This window comes from Ammospiza caudacuta, chromosome 4 (assembly GCF_027887145.1).
Source record: "Ammospiza caudacuta isolate bAmmCau1 chromosome 4, bAmmCau1.pri, whole genome shotgun sequence".
Taxonomy (NCBI): Eukaryota; Metazoa; Chordata; class Aves; order Passeriformes; family Passerellidae; genus Ammospiza; species Ammospiza caudacuta.
In genome coordinates, this window is record NC_080596.1 from 4,106,142 (window position 1) to 4,127,926 (window position 21,785).

The window sequence follows — 21,785 nt, forward strand, 5'->3', positions numbered from 1 at the left end:
TCCTCAGCAAGAACAGCCATAAGCTTTAGCTTTGTGTTTCAAGCAGGCCCCACAGACACCAAGGCCGGGTCCGGGATTGACCCCACCCGAAGCTGTGCTGGATGCCCGAGCCCCGATCCCCTTCAGCGGTGGCCCGATCCTCCATGGCCGCTCCCGAGCCCGATCCCCTTCAGCGGCGCCCTGATCTTCCATGGCCGCTCCCGCCCCGATCCCCTTCAGCGGCGCCCTGATCTTCCATGGCCGCCCCCGCCCCGATCCCCCTCAGCGGCGCCCTGATCTTCCAGGGCCGCTCCCGCCCCGATCCCCCTCAGCGGCGCCCTGATCTTCCAGGGCCGCTCCCGCCCCGATCCCCCTCAGCGGCGCCCTGATCTTCCATGGCCGCTCCCGCCCCGATCCCCCTCAGCGGCGCCCTGATCTTCCTTGGCCGCTCCCGCCCCGATCCCCCTCAGCGGCGCCCTGATCTTCCAGGGCCGCTCCCGCCCCTCTCCCGGCCCCACCTCACTTCGGCGCACGCGCCCGGGGGCGGTTCCCGGCGGCCGGAAGTGGCGCGCGCCGTGGGCGGTGCTGCGGCCCGCGTGGCGCGGGAATGGAGGGGCCGCTGGATAGCCCGGCTGTGGAGCCCGGCGGGCAGCGGGAAGTGGCAGAGCAGATGGAGAACCCGGCCGTGGGGCCGGGAGGGCAGCGAGAGGTGGTGGAGCAGCTGGAGAACCCGGCTTTGGGGCCAGGACGGCAGCGGGAAGTGGTAGAGCAGCTGGAGGACCCGTCCGTGGGACCGGGAGGGCAGCTGGAGAATCCGGCTTTGGGGCTGGGAGGGCAGCGGGAAGTGGTGGAGCAGCTGGAGAGCCTGGTCGTGGAGCCGGACAGGCAGCGGGAGAACCTGGCTGAGGAGCCGGCCGGGCAGCGAGTAGTGGTGGAGCAGATGGAGTGCCTGGCTGTGGGGCCTGGCGGGCAGCCAGAGGTGGTGGAGCAGCTGGAGGAAGTGGCCGTGGAGCCGGGAGGGCTGCTGGGGAACCCGGCTCTGGGGCCGGGCGGGCAGCAGGAATTGGTGGAGGAGATGGAGTGCCTGGCCGTGGGACCGGGAGGGCAGCTAGATGTGGTGGAGCAGCTGGAGAAGCCGGCCGTGGGACCGGGCGGGCAGCGGGAAGTGGTGGAGCAGCTGGAGAAGCCGGCCGTGGAGCCGGGCGGGCAGCGGGAAGTGGTGGAGCAGCTGGAGAAGCCGGCCGTGGAGCCGGGCGGGCAGCGGGCGGCCGAGCAGGAGATGGTGCAGAGCCCTGCGGAGGGCAGCGGGGAAGCCCAGGCCCCTCTCCCCCCAGCCGTGGGACCGCGCCGCTCGCCGCCGCCCGCCTGGCCCCGCTCTCCCGCCGCCGCCGTGCTCTCGTCGGACTCGGACAGGTGGGTTCAGCCGTGTCGCCCCTTGCTGGCCGAGGCCCCGGGCGGCTGGCGCTGTGGCTGAGCGCCCGGGAGCCCGGTGTGCACGCCCGCCGTGTCCCTCCGCCCCGCTGTTTCACTTTCTGGAGCTTGCTCCTTCTCATCAAAGGTGTAACTTTTCAGTTACATTTTTGCCAGGAATCTGTTCAGTTAGGTCTGCGGAACAGTGCTGTAAAGGTGTAGGATTTAACGAAAGCATGAGTTTGGTGGTTGTGGCTTGAGAGTGTGTTCCTCACAGAATGCACCTGCGGCTCTTGGGACAGGACACCCGCGGTGTTACTGCTGGAAAACCTCAGTGTTGGACTCAGGGTGGGGAGTCTGCACACTGTACCACTGTCCTCTGATGTTGGCATCTCAGTGGAAAAGCTCATTCTCGAGTTTTTTTTTTTCTTTTTTAATGGTTCCATCTTCTACTTGCTGCATCTGTGCTTTGATATTCAGTGTAGTTGGTGAAAGGGAACTGGTTAAATGTGGGCTCTGTTGCAGTGTTGGAAGTCTTCACACTTTGGTTGTTGAAGTCTTGTGTTTTCTTATTTGGCCAGTGCAGCAGGATGGCCATGAGCTTCTTTTGCCTAGAGGAGGCTAAAATGAAGTCTAACAATCTCCTCTTAAAGGTGCAAGGCTTCATTAACAGTTAATTGATTCAAGTTTGACTTCAGGAGTACTCTTGGTGGTTCAAAGTTTTCCTCAAATATCATGAAGTGATGGAGAGTGAAATTCCTGACTTTCAGGGGCTTTACCTGTGTCTAGTGTTTTTTACTTCCAAAATCTGTTGGGCTGATGAGCCCTAAAGATGAAATTTTCATAACTTGCCTGTCTTGCGTGTATCTCAGTCTTTGTTTTGTTTTGTTTTTTCTTTAACTCCCTCCACGGATCAGTCTTTTAGTCTGATTTTTTTTTTCTTTCTGCTATATTGGTGTTCCTGTCTGTAAAGGTCTGTATTGAACCTTTTCAAAAGGTTTATTTGGAGAAGTGCTCTTATTGTCATTACTAGGATCAATTGCTCTGCATTTTTTTCTTCCACCAGCCCTTGAAGAACTTAAACTTTTGCTAAATGAACATGTTGACATGAATAAGGACTGGTTTCTTACTCCACTCTTTACTTGAAATATTAAGAGTCTAGGACAATAAACATCTCTTACACATGTGACAGTGAGAAATACTGAATTACTCTGTGAATATTTACCAGGGGATTTGGGCAGGACGTGAATTACAAAACTAATCCATTTTATTTGCAAAAATTAGATTTTTTTTCCCCTTCATTGTGCAAGATGCACTGCTTGAAATAAATATTTTCTTAACTTTCACTCAGTGTTATGCTAATGTTGGGATTTTACAAGAGCAGTGACTGTGAGAAGGCAGTATTGTAACTCCTATGTTTGTTTTTTTATTCAGTGATTCAGATAGTTCATCAAGTACACTCTTCTCTTCATCTTCATCTTCAGCAGTATCTGATGAAGATGATCATCCAAATGAGAAGGATAACAGATCTTACTGTATTAGGACAAAGGATGAGTTGCCTATTGATGTAAGTACAATGCGGTATTTTTTAAACCCTTTCCTACTGACCCAGCTAAAATTTTATATTTTAAGTCAGTCCTCCTGTGTCAAGGTGGGGATAGACTCAGAGTAGTAAAAGAGAAACTCCAAGGCTGAGCTAGACACTGTTTAGTAGGTAAAGCAAAAGCCACCCACACAAGCAAAGCCAACCCAGAAATTAATTTACCAGTTTCCATGTACAGGCAGGTGTTCTGCCATCCCCAGCAAAGCTGGCCTCCGTGTGTGACTGTTGCTTGGGCACACAAACACCATCACTGGGAATGCCCCTCATTCTCCTGTTTTACCCAGCTGTGTATGCTGAGCCTGATGTTACGTGGTATGGAAATGTTCCTTTGGTCTGTGCAGGTCACCTGTGCTGGCTGTGCCCCTCCCAACTCCTTTTGCACCTCCTCACTGAGGGGGGGGAAAAGAGGCAGAAAAGGCCTTGGCTCTGTGTAAGCTCTGCTCAGCAATAATAAAAATATCTCTATATTGTGAGCAATGTTTCCAGCACAGAGCCCAAACACAACCCCATAACAGCCTCTGTGAAGAAAATTGACTTTTGTGCAGTGAAACCCACCACAGTCAATAACATAGAAAGTCATGTTTTTTGGGTGTATGTATTAAGGAGTGTTAGTTAGGAACTGTTTCAGAAATCTCTTGCTTTGAAACAAGGATTGGCAGATACTCTATATACCGTGGCAGAAGGTACTGTTTTGAGTTACAGGATCAGATTTTACCTTCCTGCTTCTCTTTGGCCTTTGAATTCACTTTAAAAAGTGACTCAGTTGTATTAGCAGTGAACTTGATTTAAAGTTTAAATAAAAATCACTGGCTGGTAGAAGGGTGTGGTGTTCTTATCTGAATTTACATTTGTGTTTAATGGTACAGCATTTGGGAAAGTCTTGACCAATTTGATCTTTGCATTGCTCTCTAAGCCTTTGCCAAACACTTTAGTTAGAGTGAAGATTATCAGGTGAGGTGTTGATAAACCAGGATAAGGTTCTTTTGTTTGTGTGGGATTTTATTTCTAGTTGTGGTCTTTAAAAGTGCAGTTCAGTGCTAAGATCAGGGTGTTGAATTTGAAGATAATGCTTACTCTAGTTGCCTTGTATTTCATAAAGTCTTTGCTGAATTCATAGCAGCATAGTATATACATAGAAATCTTAGTTCATGGGTAAATTGGAGGTAGATGATGAACTTGGTGTAAATTAGTCTTTGATAGTAGATTTTGATCCTTATATGGGCAAAAGCCTAATTTGAATATGCTGTAGTACTCATTTTTGTATCTGAAGTTTGGCTTTTTGTGTTCTTTCTGTTATCTAGTACCAAATGCAACTTTGAGCTAAAAATAATTCTCTTTGTATAGGTTTTTGTGATGTTTACATCTTCTATAAAGATCCAAGTCATGATATAAATGGACATACTCCATTTTGTTAAATCAGATGATACACATCTGGTGATTTTATGCTATATTGCCTCTTGCTGCGTACGTTTTTCTTCCAGCACGCATTGAATGTTGTTACAAGTGGTCTTATTTTTTGATTTCTGATTGTTTAATTATTGGGTTGTACATCCAGCTTGGATGAAATGCCTGTCAATTGTTGGCTTTCTACATTTTAATAAAACTGGCTTCTGCTGTAGTTGTGATGGAAATATGTAGAGTAGTGTCTCTGTAGGAGAGATTGCCTCAAAAGTGGTGGTCCCCCAAGATGAGTTCATTTAGAATGATTCTGAAAGAGATAAATCAAAGTAGATTTTTAAAAAATAAATCTTCAAAATGCCAGGGGATTGTTTCAAACTGTCAAATTTCTGCAGTGATAAAGTGGTGCCTTTGTGTGATATTATATGCTAAACATTGACTTGATGTTTGCAGAAATTGCCTCCTGTTGAAGACTTATCAATAATTCTTCCAGATAATGTTGAACTGAAGCTCTTTGGGACAGTTTCCAGTGTCATTGAACAGCTAGGTAGGCAAGATATGTTTGCTTTGTTTTTAATTATTATAATTTCTGTATATCTCTGCATGAATTGTGTTCTTAGCTGTTCCTTCCAAGTGTCAGCCCTACAGTGTCCTGTTTCTGGGGGTAGCAGGTTGCTGAATTGGAATTCGAACTAACAATGATGCTTGTGTTGAATTACCTTTTATTTGGCTTATATACATGTTTTTCTGTGTGACTTCTCTGTTTAATTTTTTTTATTCAAACCCCTTTTTTTTTCTACAGTCTATTATGGTTTTTATATTGCTACTGCCCACAGTTAGTGTATTTAAGTGTTTTAAATAAGTGTTTAAAAAGTGTTTAAAAAGTGTTTAAATCTTCCAGTTGTAGGTGCTATTTTGAATAATCCCTGAATATATAGGAGCTGTATAACTAAAAGCACAGGTGCAGTGCAATGCACTCCCAAGTGCTTGCTTGTTAATAGATGAGAACAGGAAAAAGATTTGTTTCTTCAACAGTGCAATTTCATTTATGTATATCTTTATTCATTCTACTTCTGACACCTTGAGCAAATGAAAGCTGCCCATTGTCAGCAGTCAGAGGATGGTGTGACTAACATGATTTATGGATGGGAGGGTAAGCTTAATGGGATTGAGATACAGAATGGATGTAGGTTTAACTGCAGGCATAGAGATGTAGGGTTCTTTGCAGATCTGTGTGGGACCTCAGTATTTGATAAATGAAATCAAAGTTTTGCTGAAGCTCATATTACTAAAATGTCCACAGTATGTTTGTATTTAGGCTATTTCAAGTGTACATTCTGCTTGAACTGCATTCCAAGCAGTTTGCTTATGAAAATTAGAAATTAAGTTCAATTTTGAAGTTAAAGTATTTAGGCTGAATGTAGTACAAAAGAAAGTATGCAACTTTTGATACTAATTTTTCTTTTAGAAGACTTTAGGTAATACAGGCAATTCCTTTACATTATTTTATTGTAGTGAGATTTAATTTCATTTATTTGCAGGAAGCTGGGAAGGAGGGTGTGGAAGATAGTAATCTGGTTCTTTTCCACTTTGCCCTTTCTTGCTTATTGATATTAATGGGGACTTCAAGAAGGCTGCCTTCAGCTAAAATGGTAGTTTGAAAACAAGTTTTAAAAACAAGTTGAATCATACTTGCTATTACTCTTACTTTTGGTTTAAAATGTAAAACTATAAACAAAACTGTTTTAAAGACTTCAGTTTTGAAAACCATCCTTAATTCTAATCCTCACTGGTGAGTATAATGTTTTCAAATACCAGTTTACTGGTAGGTGAATTCTTCGGGCTGCATCCTACTTTAAGTAATGTACATGTATAAAGTGTTGAATTAGATTTGGTGAAAGTTTGAAAACAAGCTAATAATCATAATGAAATGAAACTATATGAATGGTGTAAACCCCCAGGACACCTGTGTTTATTTTCTTGCTTTAACTACCTTGCTTTATGAATTTTCTTTCTCTTTGCATTTTAGTTTCTTTCCAGCTCTTCTGAAAACAGGCATCAATTTCAGTTGATTTGTGGCTATATTAGGGATATCAGCTAATTTGGGATATTTTTTTTAAATTTTTGAACTAAATTGGTACCTCTGTATGCCAGGTTTGTGTCTAGTCTGAGGGGAGTTGATTTCTCTTTTGGAAGCTACCAATATTATTCTGACACAACAGTCAGTATTTTTTTTCTGTCCCTTTGGTGTCCCTCAGAATCTCTGCTGCTCTCTGTAGCAAGCTTCCAAGTTCATCAGTGTGCCACTCCAAAAAAAGCTCAAGATCATCACTCCGAAATTTACATGAAAGGACTTTCAGCAATCAACATATCACCGAACCAGAAGTTACTGCTACTATTGCAATCTGCAAAAAACTTAACCTAGGTTTGTGTCTAGTCTGAGGGAAGTTGATTTCTCTCTTGAAAGCTACCAATATTATTCTGACACAACAGTCAGTACTCTTTTTGTCCCTTTGGTGTCCCTCAGAATCTCTGCTGTTCTCTGTAGCAAGCTTCCAAGTTCATCAGTGTGCAGTGAGTGAGTGACACTTGTAAGTGGATGTTTCATCCTGTGAGGTACATTTGAGGCTAGAGCAGTGTAGGTTCATGCTTGCTGTGCAGTAGCTAAAAGCAAAATGACAGTACTTCCTCTGAACTTCTGTGCAGTGTATCAGAATTTAACAAACGTTGTGCTGTGTTTTGCTTCAAGGTACTTAGAGAAGAGAAAAAAAATCCCTGTGTGGGTTGGGACCTGGAAAGTAAACAGCTTTGGTGTACATGAGAAACTTTCCCTGGGGCTGTACTTTGGGCCCTGCAAGAGTAGAAGCTGATAATTTAGGATGGGTTGGGGTAGGGGAAGCTGTAAGTCAAATAGGCTGGAGGTGGTAATGTTTCTCCTGTTTCATGGGACTACTGCACTGTACATTTTCAGAGTATGTTTTCCTCAGCTTACTGCAGGCTGGGAGCTACGTGTGGTGAATCAAGTTGAGAACATTATCTGAGAGGTTTTGATGTGTTGTTTTTGTGTATTTTGTGTAGGATTTTTTTTTTGTGTAGATGTTTGGGGATTTTTGTCTTTTTTTTTGCTAAGGTATATTTCTCATGAGGCTTAAACAACACATTGGGTATTTTCACTGTATATTTTATCTTAAAGGTAGGCACAAAAGAAATTGATTTCACAAATTCTTTTGAAATTCAATGAACTATTAAGCTGGTGGAATTGTCATTTCCTTGTTTGGCAGGTTAAGTTTTTTGCAGATTGTAATAGTAGCAGTAACTTTTAGTTTGGTGATATGTTGATTGCTGAAAGTCCTTTTATGTAAATTTCGGAGTGATGATCTTGAGCTTTTTTTGGAGTGACACTGTGTATTTGAGTGACTATTTGCTGATGGACAGTCATTGAGAAAGCTTAACTGGACATTCTGTTGTTTTACAGGTAGAGAAGTTCAGTCATCATTAGGCACAAATATTGTATGAGACGTCTATGGCATTAAATTGCAGAATGTCTAACAGATTGGGTATAAGCATTTATAAACACCATCAGTTGCTACCGTAACTGAACTGCTAGAAAGCTTTTGTGTTCTGGCATGATTCTTAGGACTCTCTTTACCCCAGAGAACAATAATTCTGTAAGCAATATAAGCATTGGAGAAGGGGTGTGTGATTCTAAGTACTTTTACACGTGTGAAAGAATATTTGGTTGCAGCTCTACAAACTGAAGTAGACAAGTAGAGGTGTGGTTTGGTAAGTTTTACTACAGTTAACTACTTGCTGTTGAAACATAAAATTCTAATTTATTTTTTTATTTCTGTTTTAGTAATAATTGAATCACTGAAAGGCCTGCCTCCAGTAAATGAGGAAAGCATAATTTTTAAAGAAGATCGGCAAGCAGTAGGAAAGGTGGGTGTAAAATAAAAACTTGTTATTCTAATATAAAATTGGAAGTATGCTTTAGTGCTCCAGAAGGTAGAGTTGAAGTCTACTAAATGAAAGAGAATGCTTCCTTGATATATAGTTTCTCTCTGTGCCTTTGACTCTTGCTATATTCATCGGTTTATTTAATCTCAAGAATTCCTAACCTGGAATTAATTGGATTCTTGCAGAATTACACTATCTGGTGAGTTTCCAGTGTTTCAGAGGGCTTGTGGAGAGGAAGACATAATTTTCAGATGTATGACATCTTGAAATATCTGGCTGTGTGCTCTTTTACTGCCAGACAGGGGCAGTGGTTAGAGTGAAGTTTCATGAAAAATGGGGAATGTTTTCTTCTATGCTGTGTTGTTCTGATTTAAGGCCAGTGAAGAATGTTTGCTGAGAGGGTTGTTGTACTGAATTTTCCATTTTTGTAGAAGTAAAGCCATCATCCACAATGGTTACTACTGAAATATCTCTAAATGCTAGATGTGAGTGGAGCAAACAGTGCAGATGTTCTGTAAAACATGGCAGAATTCTCATCTCTATGGAATTGGGGAACAAGCAGTAACTGCTGTAAAGGCATCTTGTTAAGATGAACTTGGAGGAAAAAATGATCAGGAGATTGTTCCAAGCGTTACGAGACTTGAAAGCATAGCAGACACAAAAAACCCAGAGATTTGACAAAAGGAAGGATTACTGAGGATGTGAGAACTTACTGCTCCACATCATCAAAAACAGTAGTTTGGGAAATACGCTCTCAAACAAAATTCGGTAATAAAAAGAGTGTGAAAGGAACTTCTGTTTGATGCTGCATTTTGAAAATACATTGGACTTCTTAAATATCAGTCTACAATGAAATTAGCTACTACTAATCTACTTGTAGTTTACTTAAACATTTTAATTTTATTTCTTTCAGATATTTGAGGTATTTGGTCCTGTTTCACATCCTTTTTATGTGATAAGATTTAACAGCTCTGAGCATATCAAAGAGAAAGGTATTAATGTGCAAGATAGCATGTATTTTGCTCCATCAGTAGAGGACTTCACCCAGTATATATTTGCAGAAAAACTAAAACAGTGAGTCTGATTTATTTTCTAATCTGATTATAATTTTTTTTATATAGCTAAAAATGTTGCATTAAAGTTGAGTCTTCAGTGAGAAACTCTAGTACTAAGCTTAACAGTTTATATTTCCTTGAGGTATTCTCAACTATGTTGTAATAACAAGACTGTACTATTTTGCCTTTGAGAACAATGAAGAGTAGCTGTAAACTGCAAGCTTTTGAATGTTGTAATTACTAAAGTTTAGCTTATTCTACTTAAAATACTAAGCTTGCTTTCTTTTTATGCTGCTGTTAACTAAAATACCACAACCAGAAAAGACATTGATACTTCCTCCATACCCTGACACACATATTCATGAGTATAAAAGAGTTTTTCAAGATGAATTTTCCACATTTTCTTGTTCTTTAGATTCCTGTATAGTTTCAGAACTGATAATAAACTTGTTTGTGTTCTGAAGAAGTTTGTATTAATTTACTATTTTTAGTTCATATTATAAGGCTGGAATTGAAATGTAATTATCAATAAATCTATTGATAACGTAATTATCAATGAGTCTATCTGTCCTCACAATTGGAGGATAACAATTCTAGATAAAAATTGCCCTCTAAATTTGCAAGAGAGGAGGGATTTGAGTGACAGTGTAGTATGATGTTCAGAAACTTCTCAGCAGTGTTTGTGTATCCCAGTCTGCCTGAGGAAAGTAGCATGCTTAAATAAGACTTGATGCCATTTAGAGGAACGTGTATTCAAAGATACAGACTAAAAAATAAAACATAATAAATGACAGATATTAATGTTCTAATTATTGATGAGCAATCATCTGAAATAACTATAGGTTAGCTATCTTTTGTCATACAAGTGACTTGGTTTCTGTTTATTAGGATGAGTTCTCAGGGGTTGGTTAATTGTTTGCATTCATTACGGCTGTGCTAATATTCATACTGAATAGTTCTTTTCTTTAGTCAGACCTGCAGGAGTCTTTTTTTTCTTAACTTCCTCATTTCTGTGCAAGCAACAAGCATATTTTCTTCCCTTCAGTGAGGACCAAAATAGATCACTTTCTTGCTCTGATGCTTGTTTGTTTTTCTGCAGCATTTTGATGCCAGCTGTCTTTGATTTGCGCTATTAAACTTTGCTGCTTAGCACAGTAAAGTGCACAGACTAATCATCTGCTTGCTGCATCAGTAACCATGTGCTGTACTCAGCATCTGAGATGGGAGACTTGTGTTTTGCTTTGTTTCATGCTTTGGAAATAGTTTGGGAAACCATTTTTCATTTGGTGGTACTTCATTGTCATAGGTGATAAAAGCCTGAAACCTGGGTAAGATACTTGAGACTTCCATGGCTTACCAGCACAGCTGAACAGTGCTTCAGACATTGTTTCTTGTCTTGACTAGCATGAGTAGTGTGACTTAAGTTACAGTACACTGAAACAATAGCTTATTTCTGGGTTTGTCAGTCCAATTACTTAAGCTTGTGTGAAGCATTTGGTTCTATTGACTGAAGCTGCCTTTTCATGAAATAGAAATGCTTCATCCATTTTTAATGAAAACTGATTTCTGAATTGTGCTGTAATGCTGTATGAAGACACTTCAATGCTATAAGAATGTGACATGAATAGTAGAAAAGTCAAGCTTTGGTCAGTGATCCACTACAAGACTTTTGCCCCTTAGTAGATGGCAAGTTTGATAATCAATAATTTTTATTTTCTGCTTTTTCTTAGTTTGACTGTGTGCAGACCAGATTGTGGAGTATTACAGGCTTAAAGTTTCAAAACTGATGGTTCTTTGAAAAGGAAAGGAATCAAGATTAAGATCTGAAAGAAACACTGAGTTTTAAGCTTTTTCTGAAATCTGAAATGCAATCTGCTTGCATTGTACAAACTTGCAGTGCTATGAATAAGCCTTACACTTCGTAGCAAAATAAGTGAAAGTGTAGTGTAAAACTTTCTGAATGCAAAATAATTTGTTGCTAAAGATAGGCTTGTGTTATATTGCCTGAAACCCAGTTCTAAAAAAGCTCATGTATTTTCATGATTCCTCTGAATTACCTTTTGTTAGACTTCAAGGTCTTACAGTATATAACTTCACAAGTCAAAAGAATTACTATATTGTTCTTTGCAGAAGATATTAAATACCTTGGGGCATGAAAAGCAGTTTTTGTTTGCTGAAATGAGGAAGGCTGCTTTGGGACAGTGAGATAAGCTGCCTGACCTTGAATGGTTTAAAGTTTGCAGTCAGTGATGTTCCATATTGCTGAATGACCGTAGGTCTTGGCAATTCCTGTGAGCTCTGCTATTTCTGGCAGGCATGTGTTGCTCAAAAATAACAAGATGAAAGGAAGAAGCAGTTCAGTTCATATTAATAAAATAACTTTTCTGCAGCTGAGAAATAACTTTAGTATAGAGTCCTTATGTTCCTCCCTGTAATGTCTTCTTCTAATTGAAGTTTAAAATATCTTCCTTGTCTTCCTTTTTACTCATAATCTCAAAAGGACATATAGAGGTTGAACTTCAGTTTTATAGTTGGGGATTGAGGCACAAGGTACCTCCAGATGACTTGCCAGTGCTCTCATGGGTGTGGCTGAGCACCTCTGAAGTACAGGCTGTTGATGCCAATGGTTATGTAGTTTTTTTAGTTACTGCTACTTGATTGTTGCTGACTTGATGGATACATAAAAAACTCTTTGTCATAAGAGCAATGACTGAAGGCATTTTGTACTGAACACTTAGATGTTCAGGTTTTAGCTGTGTGGGTCTATTTTTCAAGTAAAAATTTTCAGTACTGCACTGTTTTATACAGTTTTTCTGCAAAGATAAGGATTGTACCTTGATATTTCAGACCAAAACACGTAATATTTAAGAGCAGCATGGAAAAAACCTTGACTACAGAGAATGTAATTTAAATATGTTTCACAAATTCTTTGCTAATCAAAGAAATTACTTGATCTTTAGTGAAGGACTTTGCAGTGGGTTAAAAAAATTAAACTAATCCAAATTTATTTGGTGTTTGTCAGGCAAGACAGTTGAGTTTTTGTGTCTTTAAATGTCTTTTGCCTTGCAATTTAATTTTATGTTTACAAAAAAATGAAAGGTGAAACCTAGTTGTCTAGATAACACTGTCTTAAGATTGTAAGGCAGGCACTGAGGGTGTTTTGGTTCTGAATTTACTTTGCTGTAGTTATACTGAAAGCCCGTGTCCCACTGAATGAGTTCATGTGACTACTGAATGAGTAGGTTCTTTTAAACTAAAGGTACATTTTCTGAAACTAGAAGACAAGAATGCTTGTGATTGTAGTCAACAGTTAGCGTAAGAAAGTTGCAGTGAACTACCTCAGTTCAGGTTTAAAGCAATTAAGGTTCTAAAGGATTTGTTTAGAAAATATGGTCTAAAATTTAGTATTAGGATGTTTGACTGAAATGTTCAGTCATCACTTGAAGTAGGAGGATTTTTCAAGAGTAGTGAAGCCCTGAGTTGACCTAGATGTTGCTGTTGGCTCACAAACAATATTGAAAACTAAGTAACTCTTTGAGAAGAGGAAGCTCCTGTTCTGGGAGACCTGATACCTTATAGGAGGTGCTAGCCTTTGTCTATCTGGATTGTCTAATTTGTGTTTTGTGGTTTTTTTTTTCTTCTTTCAGGGAAAAAGGTTCAGATGCATCTTGGAAGAATGACCAAGAACCACCACCTGAAGTAACTATAGAGGGGTTTTGTTTGTTTTTTTTTTTTTTTTTTTTTTTTTTTTTTTTTTGTTTATTGTTTTTACACGTCATATGTGGAAAATATTCTGTGCAGAGCAAGTAATTAGCAAGGTTATCTTTTTATGGAGGCAAAACTTGAATGTACCTCTTCATTGAAAGAGAGGGTCATAGAACTAAGAGGGGTCTCATAGTGAGCGTAGAGAGTACTACCTGTCTCTCTGCTTGCTTTTTGCAGTTGTCAAAAATGTATATCTTCAGTTCCTCTAGTCCTTCAAGAATGTATTTGACAGCCTGAATGTTTAGCTTTGGGTAGCAGTGCTTTTACTTTCCCTAATAATTTTGCTTCTGCTAGGGAATTTTTTCCCCTGCTATTCTTTCACTGCAGCTTTGTCTTCAATCGGCTGTAAGCAATTGCTTGTCTTTAAAGGCTTACTAGTACTCTGCAAACTTACTACTTGGACATTTGAGCTGTCTGGTCTTCAAAATTAATTTGCCATGTCTGTGTTGCATTCTTTAAATGCTTCATAGTAAGCTTACCCTACAGTTTACTGTTATAAAATAAAGTTCCATGAGAGAAGATGGGCTTCTTCCATTAAATGGCTGTCATACAGGGTCATGCAGAATTAGGAGCTCCTTGTGACCATTGACTTCATTTGCTATAGCATCTGTAAATAGTTCTTCAATGACTTTCTGTTAGTGGTCCTTAACTCCACTCTAGCTATACATTCTGTGAAAATTCAATAAGAATCACAAGGCTGATTAGTTTTACTGAGTTGTTTTACATCACAACAGTTGAGTCACATTTCCTTGCAATTTCTACTTTAAACATATACAAAGTAACTGAAATTCCTAGAAACCTTGTGTCTACCATAGTATTCTAAAGAGATCTGTCTGCTTGTTTTGAATCTTCCAAATGTTTGCCTTTTTAGCATAATTCTGTGCTATGTAATACATGCTTCTCACTCCATAATTTGGTAGGAAAGGTGTGTTTTGTGGGATTTGGGGTTTTTTTGGTAGGAGGTAATGGTGTTTGTTTGGTTTTGTTTTTTCAGTGTTCTAACTGATTTTTAGGATGGAATGGAATAGACTATTACAGTTGGAAGGAACCTACAGCAGTCTGGGCTGACAAGGGCTGAAGTATAAGCTGAAGTGTGTTGTGAAAAGCATTATCCAAATGCCTCTTAAATACTGACAGGCTTAGGGTGTCAGCCACCTCTTTTACAAGTCTCTTGATGACTTGCAGTGTTTGACGACCCTCTCAGTAAAAAATTTCTTTGTTATTTCCAGTCTGAACCTCCCTGGTACAGCTTTGGACCTTCCTACTCATCCTATTACTGCATACCAGGTAGAAGAGATTAGCACCTCTCTCTCCTCTTCCTCAGGAAGCTGTAGAGAGCAATGAGGTTGCCTCTCAGCCTCCTTACCACCAAATGAGGCAAGTCCGGGGTTCTTAGCTGGTCTCTGCAGGACATGCCTTCCAGTGCTGTCACCAGTTTGGTTTCCTTCCTCTGGATGGAACCAAGGACTGACATTATTGGTGTGTGGGGCCCAGAACTGGAGACACCACTCAGGGTGAGGCCCCCCAAGGCTGGATGCAGTGGGACAGTCACCTCTGCTGGTTGTCTGCTCTTGCTGTGCTTGATGCACCCCAGGATGGGGTTTTGCCCTTTGGGTTCCAGGGCACACCCTGCTGACCCTCTCTGAGCTGCTGCTGACCAGCACCCCAGATCCCTCTTGGCAGGGCTGCTCTCCAGCCACTCCTCTCCCAATTTACACTTGAGCCTGGTGTTACTTCATCATAGGTGTGCAGCGTTTGGACTGATTAGATTTCACCCCATTAATCTTTGCCCAGGGCCTCAATCCACCTAGATCCTTCTGCAAGGCTTCCTGTCCCTCAGGAGAGTCAATGACAGTTTGGTATCAGCCGACTTGATCATGCAGTTTCTAAATACTGTGTCCACATAGATAAATATGTTAAACAAAACTGGCCCTGGAGCTGAGCCTTGAGAAACTCTGACCTTCAGGCACTTCGTCACCCATTGCACCATGAACCTGCTCGTCCACCGCTGGACAGTTTGTCCAGAAGGATGCTGATAGGGACTGTGTTAAATTTTTCACTCACAGTCCTTACCCCAGGATGGTTGTTCTGGCTCAAAGAAGAGATGTTGTGACATGATCTTTTCTGGGCTCAAAGATGGGTCCTGTAAGGATGTATCAGTCTGTCAACTTGGAATGTTGCTTTTTCTACAGTAGTCAATAAGAATGATGCATTTTGAAATACAGTTTTTTGTTTCCTGTAAATGAAACAGCGCTGTGTAGTGCTAACTTCTCTCAAAGAATGCTTGTCTGTCAGTTCTGGCTGTAAATTGCCTTCCTTTTTTGTAGAGACATAATCTCACAGAGAATCATAATCTGAGAATTGGACTGTAGATATGTTATCCATAGAGCTTTGAAAAGCAATACTTAGGGAAATCTGTCTTAACTTGCTTTCATTCAGGAGTTTTCTTGTGGTGATGATATCAGATGGGCTTATTGGCTAGTTTTGAGCTCTTCTGTTTTTCATGCTTTAAAAGCTGTTCGGGAGATAAGCTTGTAGATGTGTCATTTGAGTTTGTAGGAGCCCTTGAAATTTTATTGGCCAAGTACAGTTAGTCAAATCTGCAGATACGGATTCATTGCCTCTTCCAAAGTTTGTTTTTTTTTTTTCTTAAAGATTTTTCTCAATTTAAATTTGTTGTACCTTACTATAGGAACGAACAAAGGAAGCTTGAAAAAAAAAAGTCAGCGATGACAAGTGTGGGCACTCTTCTGACTGTGTGCTCTGTTTGGGAAAAAAACCACATCTAACATCTTGTAACCCTCAATTAGAATAATCGTTGGTTAGTTCTAGCAGTTACAGTTTATACCATGCTATCCCAAGCTGTGACAGTTGATTAGCTGATAGAAGGTAGCTTTTGCTGTGAAGGTAATAGCTGCTGATAGGGGTGCAGATCAGATTTTATGCTACTGATGCTTGAAATTTGTCTCTTAGGGGCAGACCCTTTTAGAGACCTCAGATTGCAGCCAGCAAGCTGATTGCTTGCCAGCCCCTGTAGTAAACTGTGCAATTGTTGGAGTCACTTCTTTTTGTGATAGTGTGAAGCTTCATTTTTGTAGGAATGTTAAATTAATCCATGGCAGGCTTTTCTTACTTGCTACTTTTAGTTATATGGTAAACATTCCTTTTTGGCAGGTGTGACGGTGGTCACAAGGGTTGCAGGTGAAGAGAGAGGCGAGAATGTTGATCTCATATTCAGAAGGCTTGATTTATTATTTTATAATATATATTACATTATGACTATACTAAAAGGAATAGAAGGAAAAGTTCTCAGAAGGCTAGCTAAGCTAAGAATAGAAAAGAATGAATAACAAAGTTCTGTGTTCTGGCAGAGAGCAAGAGCAGCTCTGCCATGAGTGGTCAGTAAATCCAAACATCCACAGGAGACCAATCACGGATCCACCTGTTGCATTCCACAGCAGCAGATAACCATTGTTTACATTTTGTTGCTGAGGCCACAGCTTCTCAGAATGGAGAAAAATCCTAAAGAAAGGATTTTTATGAAAAGATGTCTGTGACAGGCAGTCTCTTAACTAGCCCAGCTTATTTGTAGAGTCACTTATACAATCTCTCCTAGCTTTGTCTTGGGTCAGAGGATGACAAAATGTGGTCTGTATGCTGCAAGGCTAGCAGCAGCAGATAACCATAGTTTTTCTGTGAGGTGACTTCTGTGGGATGTTATGTGGAAATTAAATAGCAGTAAAAGGTGTCCATTATTTGCTTAAATAATTTGAGCAAAATATAATGTTCAAATTGCTGTTCATTGTTTCTGCACTACTGGAGTATAGTGTACTGGAGTTCTTAGAAAAAACAGGAGTTAGTGAAAGATTTTACTTCATGGTATACATCATCTTGCTGTAGTTCTTACAGCTTTTTTGAATGTCATATAGTTATGCAGTAGAAGAAATAGTTGTATTCAAAATTAACTGTATGAGGCATTTTAAGCACTGTTTTGGTGCCGTGTTTTTGAGATCCATGCTCGGTGTATATGGTAGAAGTAAGCAGCATAGCCCCTACTTTCAGAATTGGCAAGGGGAGTTAGGAACAAATCTTACCCCTTTTAAGTTGTAAGAGTGAGCTGTTTTTGAGGGAACTAATTAATGCTGAAGATTTCTTCCCTGTCCCTGATAACTTACCCTCAGTCATGTAAGTTAGGATTCAAAAGGTAGCAAAACCTTGTGTAACAAGGAGAAAATGTTACAGGGACGTTGAATCTGTTGTAAATGACAACATTCCTCAAAGCTGAAAATTTCTTTGGAATAGCATTGCTATTTGAAATTGAACAGGAAGTGTTATTAAATATACTGCAGAAAATTCCAGTGTAGTGACAGTTTTAGAGAAGAGATTTTTTTAATGTAGTTTTAATGCTGAATTATGTATTACTTGCCAAAGTAATTTTTATTTATTTTAAAAATTCATTTTTTAATTCATCTTATCTGCAGTTAATCTTTGAAAGCTGTTTCCTGGCATCTTCTTTTCAGCCAGCTCCTTTTCTTTTCTTACTAACATTTAGGCAATCAAACATTTGTGTTCAGCCCTGGAATGTTGCTCTTTTCAGGAAAATTAGAAAGGATAACTGAGTCATGCATCAATTGTGTTATGACTAATTTTTGGAGTGGTAACTTTTTTCTTATGCAGAGAAGCTAGCTGATGTTTTTTTTTACTAGGTTTTGGATTTCAGTGATGATGAAGAAGAAAGAGAGGCAAAACAGAAGAAAAAGAAACCTCAAAGTCAAGGAAGGAAGAAAGTCCGATCAGAAATGTTTCCACCAAGTGAGTGAATGCTTTTGTCTGTTAATCTAAGTTTGGAATGCCCATTTATAACTGTCTTAGTGATTGAGTTTTTCTGTAGTTAACAGTTTCTGTACTTTTTCTAACTTACATTTGAGTTTGTGACTACATTCCATGTTTATTATTTGAGAACTAAAATGAAGTTTTATTCTGTTGAAATGGAAGCCCTGTGGAAGGGAGGTGGTATAGCAGCAGAGCAATTGTCAGGGGAAAGTGAAAGGCTCTTAGAACAGTGTTGGTTGACACAGTGAGGATTCTGAACAGATGCCACCATTTGGTTGGGGTTCAGCTAAAGCCTTTGAGTGCTGGAAGAAGACAGAGGAAGGCTGTGTGCAGTTTTTGGAAATCCATTTCTTTGCAATTAAGGGAGGAGATACAGGTCTTGGATGGAGAATTTACTCCTCTGTCTAAAATGAAGCTCTTCCTCACCTATGACATACAGATACTCTTCTAAATAACTCTTACTTTTGTAACCAGCTGAGAACCTTTCTGTTTACCTAATGCAGTCATTTGATGAGCAAAGCTGTGTAGAGATTTTCATAATCTGAATAGCCTTCTTTACTCTCCTTTCTCCTGCTGTTGTTGTATCTGTTCCAGGTGCATGCTTGCAGCTGTGCTCTGTTTACCATAATCAAATTTTCTCGTCTCTCATGCCTCTCCTGAAAAAACTGTGATTTTTTTTTTTTGATTGCCATTTTGGTTGAATAATTCATATTGCATTCCTCTTTTTCTGTTCTCACTGGTCTGCTTTGGGTGCATGCTTTTTATACCTCTCCTTTTAAATATGGCTCTCATCCCTTACCCTCTTCTACTGCTTACTTACCAGATTGCTTCAGCTATCTGCAGCATGGTTCTTCCCCCATTGAATTTCTCAGACTCCTGTGACTTTTCTGCTCTTCCTTTGTAAAGCTAATATGCATTGTGCCCTGCTGAAACCCTTTTCTCTTGATCTGGGAGATCAGTAGCTGTCCTTTAATACTTTTTGTGCAGTACAATCCTCCCTTGTATCAATCAAATAAAGCCACAGTCTTTCTTGGACTGGCTTTTGCCCTATGGTTTTGACAGGTTTTTTTTCCCTTAAGAGATGGATCTCAATTGTGCTGCACTCTCTCTTCATTACTGATGGTTATTTTTTCTGTTAATCCAGTATATGTGTGTTTTCCACCACATCCTTGGTCTGCCAGTTTATTGCAGACCTGCCTTTGCCTTGGGCTTCTTGAGGATGTTACTGTTCCTATGGCTGTTCCATAACTGAGAACACAGCAGGAGGAACTGCTGCACTCTTGTCAAGGAAGACAGGTTTTGTTTTCCTATGGGTTTTTTGTAAATAATATGGCACAGATTGAAGTTGTGTGCAATTTGTTTTGACTGTAGAATTCAACAGCAATGATATGTCACAAATTTAGGCATAAAGTGGGTCTCAGATGAAGACTTACATGAGTATATTAAAATTGTCTCTTGTTAGAGTACTTGAGGAAAGAACAAAAATACTTAATCAAGTACTTCAGTGCTTCCAAGAGGCCTGCTTGTACAAAAGGAATATTAACTCCTAATCTCCCATGAAAATGAGCAAAAGTTCTGATATCCAACTACCTTTCCAGACTAAAAAACATTTTCACCTTTGAAAAGCTATGTAGTCTAGTACCAAGGATGAGGTTCACACACGCTTTTGAATTTCAGTGATTTTATGTGCTATTATATTCCTGAATACCTTGTTGCTCCCAGCCATAAAATCCTTCTGAGGGTTTAAGTTCTGCAGCTTTTTGAATATCTTAACAGCTCTTTGGAACATTTTTAGTATCTCAGTGCTTTTCATTTTATAGTCCTAATCCCATTAAAATTTCTGTGATATTTATATAAAGGGGCAGTATATTTGTTATGAACATTAAATGTATGTTTAGAGTGAGTTGTGCAAGGAAGAATTTGTCTTAAATAGATGAATGCTGAAAGCTGATTGGCTAGATGGTAGAGACTGTGGTTTTTCTGATAGACTAAGTTAATTTTAGTAATGTGAGTTTGAATAATTTTTTGTCTTGTGTCTATGCTGTAATACCAAATTGGGACTGAAGGCTGGATACCCCTTCAGTGTAATGCAGTGTTGATTTATCTTTAGTTTTAAAATGTGTTGTTCTAAAATCTTGTTTTAAAAGCTTCCAAAATACTCAAAATTTGCATGTTCCTGAGATCCATTTATACAAATGAAAGGTCTGCAGGGAAAGAAGATGAAATTTCTTTTTTAAAGTCTGAGTTTGCAACTCTCAGGATCATCCTTTTGATATTACTTCTATCAATCAAGATTAGTTACTAAACAGTAGATTTGCTGCTGTTGTTTTATTCTTCATGTATTAGTTGCCAGTATTACTTGTCGATAAGATTGCTTTGCAAATTTCATTGACTTCAGCTTGAAAGATTTGTGAAGACTAAGCCTGATCTTTCCAAAATAATATTACAGCTGTGTGTGTTGGGGGGGATCTTATATTTGTTTTCTTCTTTAGGTGAGAATAAAGAACTTCATCACTCAGTGAAGCAGCCTGCTTCAAGTTACTCAAGGGGGTACCGTGGCAGAGGGTTCTCCAGGGATCTGTTTGCTCCTCCATCAGGCCCTCGAGGGTTTTTCAGACCACAAGTAAGACCACCACCGCTGTACTTTTCAGACTGGAGGATGCACCAGGAACCACCAGTGTTCCCACCACCTCATGGGAGAGAAAATCCAACCATGCAACAGTATGGCTTTCCTCCTCCAGATTTTGCTTATGTCAGTGATTGGCATCAGTTCCCCCCTCCGCCTTCAAATATGAACATGATGTGGACAGGCCCAAACACGTACAATTCATCCTACTCGTTTCTGCCACCGCCGCCGCCACCACCGCCGCCACCTCCTGCTCCAGACAGCCAGCCTCCTCAGTTCAGGCCTTAATGAGATTCCATGCAGGTCCACGTGGAGCATTGCAGTTTACAGGGAGAAAGAACAGCCTGTCAGGACTGCATTCCCTTATTCTGGAGATGCTTTCTTTTACTGCAGCGGTAGAACAAATGCAGAGTTTTGTGCTTTGTGGGACATCTGCAGGAAATTATTTTTTTCTGTGTATGTTTTCTGTTTCCAAAAAGAGATTTATATGTTAAAAATAACTGAATATTGAATAATAGTTTATTTTTATATCTGCTACTTTAAGATGATAAATAAAAGCCTTTTGGAGATTGGTATGTAGTGATGGAAATCTATTTTGTAATAAATGTAAGAGTTTGTGTAACTACTGTTAAGTAGTGATGAGGGTATCTCACATAGACAATATTGTATTTTTAGAATGATGGTGTATTGCTGTGCTAAAACATTTTTCTCAATTTCTGCAAATTTGAAACTTACGCGGGAACTGAAAATCTGACGTCTAAATTTTGAGGTAGGTTTTTTTCCTGTATACTAGGCATAAACCACTACTCAGCTTTTAATACTTTACTAATTTCATATTAACTAAAAGATTGTGTCTGGATGGTTCTTTTTAAAAAATATCTGTAGTACCTAGATCTGAATTGGGACCAGTGCTGACTTGCTGTGTCACATTTGGTGTTCTCCAATGGTTGTAGAAGATCAACCTATTCATGGGTTTTGGATTTAATTTAGAATCTAAAATCAGCATGATTTCTCTAGCTTGGCTCTAGCTTCTCTAGCTCCTAATGCAGAGGTGCTCATAAATACCTACTAGAGTGTGCAGTCAGCCTTTCTAGGAAGAAGTCATCAGGTCTGTTGGAGAGAAAGCTATTTCAGAACTCCCTTGTTTAAATTTGTAAGT

General features: G+C 39.9%; 1 protein-coding gene across 2 annotated transcripts; it reads left to right on the top strand.

The window, feature by feature from the left end:
* Positions 1-586: 586 nt before the first annotated feature.
* NAF1 (nuclear assembly factor 1 ribonucleoprotein) lies at positions 587-21,525 on the top strand. Of its 2 annotated transcripts, XM_058804043.1 has the most exons (9): positions 587-1,392; positions 2,824-2,956; positions 4,844-4,937; positions 8,247-8,329; positions 9,261-9,421; positions 13,050-13,101; positions 17,874-17,979; positions 20,493-20,623; positions 20,742-21,525. In XM_058804043.1, the coding sequence occupies exons 1-9, from the start codon at positions 587-589 to the stop codon at positions 20,793-20,795; spliced, it is 1,620 nt and encodes a 539-aa protein (XP_058660026.1). In that variant the 3' UTR covers positions 20,796-21,525. The 2 variants fall into 2 exon arrangements, with proteins under 2 accessions (XP_058660026.1, XP_058660025.1); XM_058804042.1 differs by having other exon boundaries at positions 20,493-21,525.
* Positions 21,526-21,785: the final 260 nt, after the last annotated feature.

Excerpts from the sequence above, each read along its gene's own strand:
- NAF1 (XM_058804042.1), top strand. The coding sequence starts at position 587 with ATGGAGGGGCCGCTGGATAGCCCGGCTGTGGAGCCCGGCGGGCAGCGG. Across the intron at positions 9,422-13,049 it reads TTTGCAGAAAAACTAAAACA|GGAAAAAGGTTCAGATGCAT; the intron begins GTGAGTCTGATT and ends TTCTTCTTTCAG. Across the intron at positions 17,980-20,492 it reads ATCAGAAATGTTTCCACCAA|GTGAGAATAAAGAACTTCAT; the intron begins GTGAGTGAATGC and ends TTTCTTCTTTAG.